Raw genomic sequence first — 12,049 nt, 5'->3', positions numbered from 1 at the left:
TACTGTTCGTTATGCGTTTCCTTTATTTTAATTCATTGCATGTATGAAATTTGGACATGTTCTGCACACTGTGCTGCTAGTGTGTGTAATAAGTGGTTAAATGATACTAAAATATTATTTTTTACATGATTTTATTGTATATTTCAATGTATTTGATAAAATGAGTCATTTTCATCATGTATATTCTAAAACAGAATTTCATCTTTTGTCAATGGAGGCTGAAACACTGGTTAGTTGCAGAATGAGTACTATTTACACTTACGTTTTGTAACTTTCCTCATATTATGTTATGTAAAAAAAAAAAAAAAACTTTCCTCATATTATGATTGATGTTGTCAAGCTTAACATCACCACTCTGTAAAGTGTAATATCAATTGATTTTTTTTTTAAATCCAGAAATTCTAAAATAGTTGTTGTTTAGCTTGCTAACTGAATTGTTAAGTGATAGTCCACCATGTGCTCATTAAATGCTAATTAGACAAAAATGTCCACCCTGTCAGCACTATTTTGATGTTTTGCATGTACAGTTAATTTATTCAATAAAAAGAGAGAGGGATGGAAATAAGGAGTTTGAGACCTTCACCAACAATATGCATTTCCAAAAGCACTTTGTACTTACAATGAATATGAAGTTAAATGGAAATACCAACTTTTTGTGTGAAAATGAGGATTTCTTAAAGGCACCTTTTATTTAATGACATTGACTTGGCCTTCCTGGGTGGAGTTTGCATGTTCTCCCCGTGCTTGCGTGGGTTTTCACCGGGTACTCCGGTTTCCTCCCACATTCCAAAGACATGCATGGCAGGTTAATTGAACACTCCAAAATTGTCCCTAGGTGTGATTGTGAGTGTGGTTGTTTGTCTCTGTGTGCCCTGCGATTGGCTGGCAACCAGTTCAGGGTGTACCCCGCCTACTGCCCGAAGCCAGCTGGGATAGGCTCCAGCACCCCCCGCGACCCTTGTGAGGAAAAGCGGCTAAGAAAATGGATGGATGGATGGATGGACTCATAAACGGCCTTTAAGTTTCTATGAAATCTCTATATTTAACTATTGTATCGTTACTACAAGTAGTATTTGCTTTCATCTCTAAAAGTGTATTATAGGATGTTTTTTTTCCGATCGAAAATGATCCTGCTTGCATTTTGCTGACTTCTTTCATTCACAAGACTAAAGATCTCTTACTTTTGACCCTAACTAATTATATAATTAGTAATTCATTCCCAATGTCATTTTGACTTCCTCAGCTGTCTTTAAATAGGTTATTATTAATATCAACAGGAAGTGTGACCATATCGCACACACTCATTTATTCAGCTCTGCTGTCCTCAATTCCCACCGAATAAACTCGGCTGATATCAGTCAATTCTGTTGTGTTCTGTAATGGCGTGAAGGTTGACCAGTAACCAAAGTAATTCGTTTCTTGATGACCAAAACTACAATTGTTCTCAGATTCAACACTGCAAATTGATCCCAGCTGTTCTGTCATTTGTGATTATTTGGATGTGATGTTGGAGCTTTTAAGTAATGTTAATTGGTATTTAAGTGAAAGGAGTGGAGTGTGACTTTTGGCTCAGTGAATTGAAATGTCATTTTTCCAAATGACTTTTTACAAATCAATTTAACAAAATTACAGTGACATTTAACATGACATTACTTTTGGTTTCAAGTAATTAATCATGGTTTTCATTTTGTCACACATAACTTTCCAAAAACAGCACATCTGGCTTCCAATAGCTTCTCTGTCTAATCTGAAAAAAAGAAAAGAAAATGCTGGTCATGTTTATTTTTTTCTGTTAATGTGAACTAATTTGCCTTTTTTTTGTATGTTTTCAGAATGTTTTTGCTCAAGCATTATAAATGGGGCATGCATGGGCTTTCTTTTGTGTTCAGCCTTCAAGGCAATCCACATTTTGGTACTTATACCTAAGTAAAAAATTCTGTCTGATGTCTTCCTGCAGCTGGGTGATGTTTACTTGTTTAGTAATCCACATCTGCCTGTTGCCTCATTCATATTATTTGGAGTTTGGGTGTGTCCATGTATGCTCTTTGAGCCCATGTACACTGTTCACACCACCCATCTAATCAAGGGTGTGTGATGAAGCTGGTGTAAGCAACGAGGGTGACAACATTCACGTTGTCAGTCAGCTGAAGCTCCACTGCGACAGGCAGAACCACATTGCTGCGCTCATGTTGACTTTGGCTAAAGCTCGGTGTTCGGCAAATGTTTCTTTTGCTTAAACATTTTAGATCAACATACAGAAGCTCCTCCCAACCATGAATGTGTTGTCCAGTAGGGATGATGAAGCCAAAATCGCAGTCAATAAAGTGATGGTGTGAAAAATGTGTCTGTAAATATCAGCTTTAAATTCCCTCCAGGTGGCCAATAATATTAACTCATTGGCTGCCATTAACGGCTATAGACGTCAACAATTCATTTGAACTATTTCTATTAGTTTAACATTTTTTCCCACTTTTGTTAACAAGAGTATGAAAACCTAGAAAAAAATATTGTACATTTAGAACAAATATAGAATTTGCGATTAATTGTGAGTTAACTAGTGAAGTCATGCTATTAATTATGATTGCAAATTTTAATTGCTTAATTTTTAATCATCTTTTCTTTCTTTTTTTAAGAAAAAAAGAAAATATGGTTAAAAAGGTTTTTTTTTTTTTAAATATTTGTAATTACTTAAAAAAAACAAAGAAAAGATTATTAAAAATTAGGGGCGTCAGGCAATTAAAATTTGTCGTAATTAATCGCATGACTTCACTAGTTAACTCACGATTAATCGAAAAATGTATATCTGTTCTAAATGTACATTTTTTTCCCTAGGTTTTCATACTCTGGTTAACAAAAGTGGAAAAAATGTTAAACTAATAGAAATAGTTCGAATACATTTTTGACGTCTATAGCCGTCAATGGCAGTGAATGAGTTAAACACTGTATTTATATTTTAGGACTTAATAATGAACACTTTGGTTTACTGTGTAACAATAGCACTTAGAGAGTATACAATAAAAGTAGTATAGAAAAATGGTATACCACTGCACGAGAGAGCGTACCAAATTTTTGGTCATGTTGCCAGACACATGCCAAGTGTCCATCGAGGCAGATGTGTGTGGTTTGCACCTGAGGCATATTTTTCACTGGTTCCTTTCAAGACAATTGATCATTTTAAAATGTTCTGCTCTCTTTTAAAAGATGCATAATTTGCAAGCGTGGCAAGCACTTTCCAAGAAATTGTTGACTTGCATCTGTCCAGTTGTTTGATATTTCACGTTGACTTATGGCCTCAGGTGCAGAAGGATGACAGTCATGTCACCAGACATTTGCAGGCTGAAGCTGCCATTTAAAGGAAAAGCATCACAAGCCGCTTGAGCAATTCTTTGATGTTAACAGGATGGTTATAAGAAAGAAATTCAGCAAACTACTGTAGTATAATGCCAACTGCCCATTGTGTTGCACACTACCGGTGAAGCACTAGATGTTAACTGGGAGCATTTTACAAAGTCACTAGTAGTACTATACAATACCACGTGCTGTACTTGTCAACTAATGCAGTTTTACCTCATAATAGCAACATATAGGTCACCTGTTGGTTACCTGCAGTCTCATGTTGCCTTCTGCTAACTGTTAGAAGTTTGTTCTAAACCGGTTAGCATAGCTGTTAACACAGCTAGCATGTACTTGTGAGCAAAAACTATGTTTGCATTCATTTGCAACCCCATTAGTGCAATTAAGATGAACACAAACATGAAAGTAGCATTCAAATCAAATGTAGCTTTCTTAATTTAAATGCAAAAGACTTATTCAGCAATAGTTTTGGAAAAATATGCTTTAAGGGTCTGTAATTGTAACATTGCCAAACAGGGAAAATAATATGACAGATAAAATATCTCATAACAGTGTACAGATGATGGTTGAAGAGGACCAATCAAATTACATGATGGGCTATTACCTGTTTTTCTTGAACATAAGAAAAAGTGGTCAAACAATCGATCCATTTTTCATCAATGAAGTGCCTAATATCCAATTCTGGAATGGCCCGGATTAGGACGCGTCATCACACTCTCACTATTATTATCATCATCTGCGGTCACCTGACACGTGACTCTCTAGCTCATTTGTGATTGGCTCGCGAGAGAGTTGACGACGTGACAGGTGAGGCGGAAGTGAAGAGTCACGTTTGTCGCAGGTGGACAACCTGACGAGACGTCGTTGAAAAGTAAGTTTCATCTCATCTTGGTATTCGATTCGTTATTTCTGCTTGGGACGCACGTCGAGAATTTTTACGTGCGTTCTACTGGTATAAACAGCAGCAAGTGTCGTTCGAGAGCTGCCAATTAGAGGTTCATAAACAACACAACTTGATAATGCCTGTAGGGAAGGATAGAAAATTATTTTGCTTTCATGGGGAACTGAATAAATTAAAGTATTCACGGTTGCTATAATCAGAGTTTGACTTTCCTTACTTCCTTTCCAATTTGTGTGCAATAATTCTGTTTTGCTGAATGTTTTGTTTGTGTCGCCATTGGGCGTTTAATTATCCGGTTACTCAAGCTTTACTGTCAGTATTTTTAATCGAAGCACAGTTTGACACTTTGGTTATTTTGTCCTTTGATCACTCCGGAAAGGAGCAGTTATATGTGAATAATTTATCATTTGCTCCTAAAAGTTGATTTACTTCTGAAAAATGCAGTTCTAGTTAGGTTTTTGTGCCCATATTTTTTATTGCTTGGGAGTTAAACTGCAGCGTTGTACTATTGGAGGTTCTTCTTTACTTTAATTAAAAAAAATTAAAACGTCCACACACAAAGTTTGAGTCAACATTTCTTTGATCCATCCCCAAGTTGTGTTAATTGTTAGTTTCCACTTTTGCACCCATGCAGTCAAGGTTTGCTTGTGACTGGGAAGCTCATTGGCCACACGGTGGTGCTGCTGTCTTCTGTTGTTTTAGTTACCTGGGCCTCATAAACACAATTAAATACAGGAAAAAATGTTATATAATGGGGCGATTACACTTTTATGCTTTTCACAGTTTGCCTTCTGAATCAAACCATAAACATGTTAAAAATGAATCTGACACCGCCGCTCTAGAATGAACTTATTTGCTTTACATGACTGACAGTCACACACCAGTGACCGCCAATGCTAGATCTAGATGTGAATAGAAACATTAGAACTGTTGCATGGATCCAGCCAGAAATTGTCCTGTGGGACTGAAAGTACACTAGAGGGATCTAGCACTGACCTGCTCCTGTTAGAACTGTAACAAAACTGTCAAGCCTGCCCAGCCGGTCTGCCAACATTCCGCATGTTGCAGCAGCAACACATTCCTCTGGAACATCCACAAAGTCCTTTTATTCTGAATGATCTTCATCCAACATGCAGCTGAAGTGTCAGTTACTGTAAAGGTTTTGCCATTCCACAGTTAAGTTTGCTTTGGACTTCAGTGTGAATAACATGGGAAAAGCCCAACATGGCTTCTAACTTTGACCTGTAAGTGTAACTAAAACAGCTATTCCCCTATGTCTAGTGAACAGCCTAATTCCATCTGACTTGGCGTCTGAGGTCAAGAAAGCCACCAAGATCCTCAAAGGATTCACTGAAATCTCCGCCGGGAATGGACCGGACAAACTCATCCCAGGTAGGGGTTTCCCCACAACAGCTTTAAGTAAAGTCAAGTTGCGTCACTTCTAATGAAACTTGTCTAAAATCAGAGGCAGAAGCAAAGCTCCTAATGCGACAAACCAAACTTATCTAACCTTCTTGTACCACTGCTATTTTTGATGTAACTCTGTCAAATTTGATGATGCCTCTTTCTCTGCTCACAGCTTCCTCACAACAACACTCAATCTTTCAGTTCTATTGACATAATTGTGTATAATTATTATGTAGGGACTGTGTACAAGTGGCATATCCACCCTAGTTCTGAGCTGAGGGTGCGGGTTCGAATCCGGGTTCTGATCTTCCTGTGTGGCATTTGTATGTTTTGCCCATAATGCTTGTGTTTCAGCTGGGATAGGTTCCCGCTCACCCATTTGACATGTCATGATGATGACATGTCAAATGATCAATACTGAGCTCTCCCAAAAAAAAAAAAAAAAAAAAGGTTCCCGCTCACCCACAGCAGTGTAGAAATAAGTGGATTATTGTGCATGTACATTTTTAGTAATATATGACAATAGATATTTGCACAAAGCAAATCTGACATCTACACCTGTGTTTTGCTGTTTGCGGTGCATGCAGCTAATGTGATTGCGTCAGCTGAGGGGCTCGCCATCATCTCCGTGGTGAAGGCAGGCTTCGTGATCACGGCAAGAGGAGGCAGCGGCATCGTCATCGCCAGGCTGGGTGACAGACGTGAGTTAAAGGGCCGAGGTCTGCCTCTGGGCTTGGACAGGCGCTGTGCAGTGCGTGGATTTTCTTATGCGTCTCCTTGTCTTCCTCAAACTTTTTGGAGCAAGGGATCTCTGATTATCTTAACTTATTCACTGCCATTGACGGTTATAGACGTCAAAAATTCATTTGAACTATTTCTATTAGTTTCACTTTTTTCCCCCACTTTTGTTAACAAGAGTATGAAAACCTCGATTTTTTTTATTGTGCATTTACAACAGATATAAAATTTGTGATTAATCGATTAATTACAATTTTAAAAAATTTAATCGTCTGACGCCCCTAATTTTTTTATAATATTTTCTCTTTTTTTTTTTAAATTAGGGGCATTAGGCGATTTACCATTTTTAATTGTAATTAATCACATGACTTCACTATCACAAATTTTATATCTGTTCTAAATGTACAATAAAAAATTGTTTCTAGGTTTTCATACTCTTGTTAACAAAAGTGGGGGAAAAATGTGAAACTAATAGTTAAAATTTATTTTTGACGTCTATAGTCGTGAATGGCAGTGAATGAGTTAATATAATATCTAATTGAGCGTTGCCAATTTTCAAGAAAACAAGTGAGTGTTCTGAGAATACGTTTGTATTTTTTTAAGTGTTGTGCATGCATCTTTGCAGGCTGGTCGGCTCCTTCTGCAATTGGCATCGCTGGCCTGGGTGGCGGCTTTGAAATTGGCGTGGAGGTGAGTTTGAGCTTTGAATGGCATTCCTAAGATGTCTGGCAGCAGGAAGGAGTGGAGTGTTTTTTGATGCTTGCTCAATGGCCACTTTAGCACATAGCTCACCTCTCTATCTTCCTCAGGTTTCAGACCTGGTGATCATCCTCAACCATCGGCGGGCCATTGACGCATTCACAAAGGGCGGGAACTTGACACTGGGCGGGAACTTCACGGTGGCTGTGGGTCCGATGGGCAGGTTGGTTGCGTTGAACTGAAGGAGAAGTGTTTGTTGTGCTCAGTGTCAACAGTTTTCATGCAAATGACATCACAATGTTTTCACGTTTGTGACCTCTGCCCCTTGTAATAGACGAGACTCGTGACAATTGTCATCCCTCCAGGAACATAGAGGCCGATGTGACCCTTCGCAATATGGCCGCTGTCTACACCTACTGCAAGTCCAGAGGGTTGTTTGCCGGCCTTTCTCTGGAGGGCTCGTACCTGATTGAACGCAAAGACGCCAACCGCAAGTGGGACCGCTTGACAGCCAACACTTTCAGTATTTTCTGTTTGTTTGTTTTTCCACATGAATTCCGATACAGATGTTGCTGTGAGCTTGCAGGTTCTACTCTCGGAATTTGCGAGCGTCTGGTATTCTGAATGGCGACGTGGAGCCACCGCAAGATTGTGACTATCTCTACGATATGTTGAATAGCTACGCGGAGAGCCATGTTACAGAGTGGAGCGGCAAGAATGTGACCCCAAAGGTAAATTGTTTTCAACTCAAAATGTGTACTTTGACAAAACACAGAGGATTGTTGGCAACGATGCCAAATTTGAATGATTCAAAAAAAAAAATTGTATTATAAAATGAGGCTTCAAAATCATGAGAAATCAAACATTGTCTCTGGTTGGTGTAAGTGTGTCCACTGAATGCATGAAAACATACCACTTGGTCTAGCACAGGGGGTGTCAAATTTACGGCCCGCGGGCCAGATCAGGCCCACAAGGGGGTTTAATCTGACCCATGAGATCATCTTGTAAAGCAAAAAAAAAGAATAATGTCGGACCAATTAAACAGACGGCCAAAGTCAAAACATAATTGGTAATTTCACAAGCATTTCTCCAATGAGCAATGCAACTTGTACACAGAATTGACCTGTCAATATTTTACACACAATCTAAAGTTACAGTTGAATAAAAGAAAAACATAAATCAACTTCAATCAAACGAACGCGCTGAATACGACACACATTCAGCTACTGATAACACGAACACTTAAGATATTGCGTGGGAAAGCTGAACGCTAAACTGAATGCTTATGAAGTAAATTGAAAGATAAATTATGTAAAAAAAAAAAATACAAAACATAAATTGTAGTTGAAAGATAAATGAATAAAAAGAACACTTGAACCCAGGAGGCGTGAATTTTTGAAGCAAGTTGAAATTTATATGGAAAAGTGTTATCTGAAAATACCCTCCATTCATTTAGATGGAAAAGATTGCTCAAGCAAACACACTGGCACGCAGGTTTGGTTCCTGTACTGTCCTCATACAGTTCACCTTTGGTCCAATTATAAGAAATGAAGTTTGCAAAGGCTGCAGGTGGCCTACAATGACGCCTTAGGAGGCCACGATGGACCAGCGCAAGTGAGCTGTTTGTCACAGCTGGAATAAAATGCATTACAAGCCACTTTGCGAAAGCTTATATACAGTTTTATTTGGCGCCTGAATAGGACAGTGAATGAAGTTGTGTTGCTGTACGGTATCAGTCTAGGGTGTGGAGACATTGGTATGACGGTCTGATAACTGCATAATCGTCCCCCGTTTTTTTATTTATTTTTTTATTGTGTGTGTCTCTGTTTTATGTTTGTTTACATTGGACCAAGAGTCCGGAATAAAGTTGAATTGTGTGTATGTGGATTCGAACCCACGACCTCCTGGGTATTGGACAACTAAGGAGTATCAGACTGCTGGTAATGATGATCAGTTGTATGTATGGAAGTGGGCGTGGAAAGCAGGACTTCGAAAATGTTCAATATCAGTCCATTGAAAATGAATGGAGAAAAGTTGATATTGAATGTTAAATTGTGCAAATACTGTAAGTAATGTGGAAGCAGACTATAAATACCCCGGAAGGCGTGAATTTTTGATGCAAGTTGAAATTTGAGATCTAATCGTAAGTATTATGTGGGAAGCCGTTTCACGGCAAAAAAAAAATTGGAGAATACAAATCACAATAACACAATTAACGTCCTATAACTTCATTAACTGTTCCACATAATGCATTCTGGAAACAATATATAAGCAAAACATATATAACACGCCCGGAACTCATACGGGCAAAGTGTTGCCACAATCCATTAGTATTATTTTTGGAACAAATATATTTACAGTTGAGCTATTTAAGGCTGGCCTGCAAAGAGCGAAAATCTGTGTTTAACTGGCAGCAATTGTTTTGAAGTTATACACCGTGATTTTTTTCTCCTCCTCCAAGTGTGAAGCTCAACTCGCTTCAAAGTCGACACATACCGCCTTTGTCTGTTGAGCATGAACCATGTTTTTGTGTGTTTTCTCAGTCATCGCGTCCTCCCCCTGCCAGACCTCCAGCTCCGACCCCTTCACGAGTAGGGAACACCTCCCAGTATCCTGCTGATACAGGTGCAACTACACTGCAAGTCCTGCACCAGAACTTTACGACATGTGCCACATAATCAACACGCTTCCATGTAGAAGCACAATTAATTAAGAATAAGGTTACGTTCACCTCCGAATGCCACAGTTGGTCATCACCGTAACCATGGCACCATTATTGTGTGTGTGCAGGTTCTGCAAGTCAAAGGTCACTCTACCCAAGTATCTCCATCTACAAATCTGACACGTCAAGTAAGTTGGTCTTCATTGAGGTGCTCCTTTCATGCTGCGGCACCCCCTAGTGCAGGGGTGGGCAAACTTTTTGACTTGCGGGCCACAATGGGTTTGAAATTTTGACAGATGGGCCGGACCAGGAGCATTTGGACCTCATAGCACAGTAAAAACACACAGATAAATGTACAACCCAATTTACTTATTATGTGCACTTAGGACTGCGTTTTTCAAATGTGCAAAATCCACATATTTAAAACAGCTTTTCCAATAGCTTCATTTTTATTGTTTTAGCTCAAATTTTTGCTGTGTTTTTATGCTTTGTAAAGTGACCTTGGGTGTTCTGAAAGGTGCTGTTTTTAAATGAAATGTATTATTATTATTATTATTATGATTATTATAAAATAGCCCTAATCCAGGTAGTACGTTTGCCTCAATGAATATGCAAGATGCGGCATTTACACACTATTTGGCAAAGTGGGAGGAGAAATGTAAATAGATTATAATAGCACATACACTGTGATCTGTCAAACCTGGTGACTGCATCTATTATTAATAGATTTCAATTCAAGGCGTAAAGTTAAAGATTTTTTTTCCAGTGGCAATCGGTCCCATTTTTATAGTCTTTGGTATGACCCGGCCGGGAATTGAACCGACGACCTCCCAGTCTCAGGGCGGACACTCTAACCACTCGGCCACTGAGCTGAAAAAAAAGAAAAAATAAATTTATTTTTTTCTAGCCTTATTGGATAAGTTCGGCGGGCCGGATTGAAACGCATAACGGGCCGTATTTGGCCCGCGGGCCGGGGTTTGCCCATGTCTGCCCTAGTGGATAATAATAACTTGACCCTAGCTTGAATTTTTTTGTTAAAAATATATGTAAGGTAAATTTTTGGGAAGGAGGAGGAAACACCGGCCGTGATTGACAAATAAATGTGGCGGGAATTCAGATGTGACTAATTCACATCATCGACGGTTTATCCTCCATACCTACTGTGGTCAGTGGATTTTTTAAATATTTATTTTAAGGATATTGACAACATAAACCTTTGATTGACAATGTTTCAGATCACTTGTTAGTATCCTGACACCTGTTTTTTTTTTTTTCTTTCCTTCAAACATTCTATCCATAAGGAGAAGGAAGAAGAGCGCCAGTGGGCGGAGCTAGCGAAGCCCTGGTGGTCACTGCAGTCCACGCGTTTGCGGGGCAACAGCCTGGTGACCTGAGCTTCCAACCCGGCGACCGCATCACCATCATCACCAAAACTGAGAACCAGTACGACTGGTGGGAGGGGCAAATGGGTGGGCAAAAGGGAATCTTTCCTGCAAACTATGTCACTTATTGACCGCTGCCACCTGGTGGGTTACAGGAGGAAAGAGGTTGCACCTTGGTACGGAACTATGGCAAGCCGTTTGAGCGTTTATTTGAAATCTTTCATATTCAGCTTAAGGTTCATATACTAGTATAGTTCGCCCATTGTTTCGGAACAAAGCTGATGTGTGAAACCCGGAAGTCGGAAGTCCCGCCTCCTGCACCCCATAGTAATTTTTTCTAATACTAGTGCCACTTTTGGTCAACTAAGCATTAGTTTGATATCCAGTTAAAGCGCTTTAGTAACAATTCAGTGCACCAGTTCATATGAAATAAATGCTCAAAATTGCTTTCCATAAAGCCCGTTCAAATATTTATGCGATATCCAACTTAAGAACGACAATCACTAGTAATGTTTTTCTCACTACTCCTGTATATGACATTACGTGGCACTCGTAGAATGACTACATGTTACTAGTGACTGCTAGTACAATTTCACTCGTACAGTAGTGTGCAGGTTTCATGTACAGTTTTTTCGTACTCGTGCACAGAAATGCCATACATTCGTGGAAAGCAGTAGTGAGGAGAAGAAAAAAAAAACATTATTAGCAGGATGTGTACTAGTACTTGTACATAGATATGGAATACATGCTCAAAAGAGCTTGCCATACTGGTACATAACTTCTTCACAGGTCAACCATTCATTCATGAATCTTAAGTCATTTCGCTTCAACTGTTTTTAACAAAAATATTTATCTTGAAAATAAAAGCTATTTTGTATTGGAGCACGTTTCTTGCCCTATCACACT

General features: G+C 39.0%; 1 protein-coding gene across 2 annotated transcripts; it reads left to right on the top strand.

Moving 5' to 3' along the window:
• The first annotated feature begins 4,107 nt into the window (after positions 1-4,107).
• sh3yl1 (SH3 and SYLF domain containing 1) lies at positions 4,108-12,025 on the top strand. 2 transcript variants are annotated; one of them, XM_077548468.1, is made up of 10 exons: positions 4,108-4,225; positions 5,537-5,647; positions 6,250-6,363; positions 7,026-7,090; positions 7,210-7,322; positions 7,465-7,593; positions 7,686-7,830; positions 9,643-9,724; positions 9,890-9,949; positions 11,063-12,025. In XM_077548468.1, coding segments are annotated over exons 1-10 (1,032 nt in total). In that variant the 5' UTR covers positions 4,108-4,224; the 3' UTR covers positions 11,275-12,025. The 2 variants fall into 2 exon arrangements, with proteins under 2 accessions (XP_077404594.1, XP_077404586.1); XM_077548460.1 differs by lacking the exon at positions 4,108-4,225 and adding an exon at positions 5,295-5,430.
• Positions 12,026-12,049: the final 24 nt, after the last annotated feature.

This window comes from Vanacampus margaritifer, chromosome 1 (genome assembly GCF_051991255.1).
Source record: "Vanacampus margaritifer isolate UIUO_Vmar chromosome 1, RoL_Vmar_1.0, whole genome shotgun sequence".
Classification (NCBI taxonomy): domain Eukaryota; kingdom Metazoa; phylum Chordata; class Actinopteri; order Syngnathiformes; family Syngnathidae; genus Vanacampus; species Vanacampus margaritifer.
This window is presented reverse-complemented; position numbering and strand designations above follow the sequence as displayed.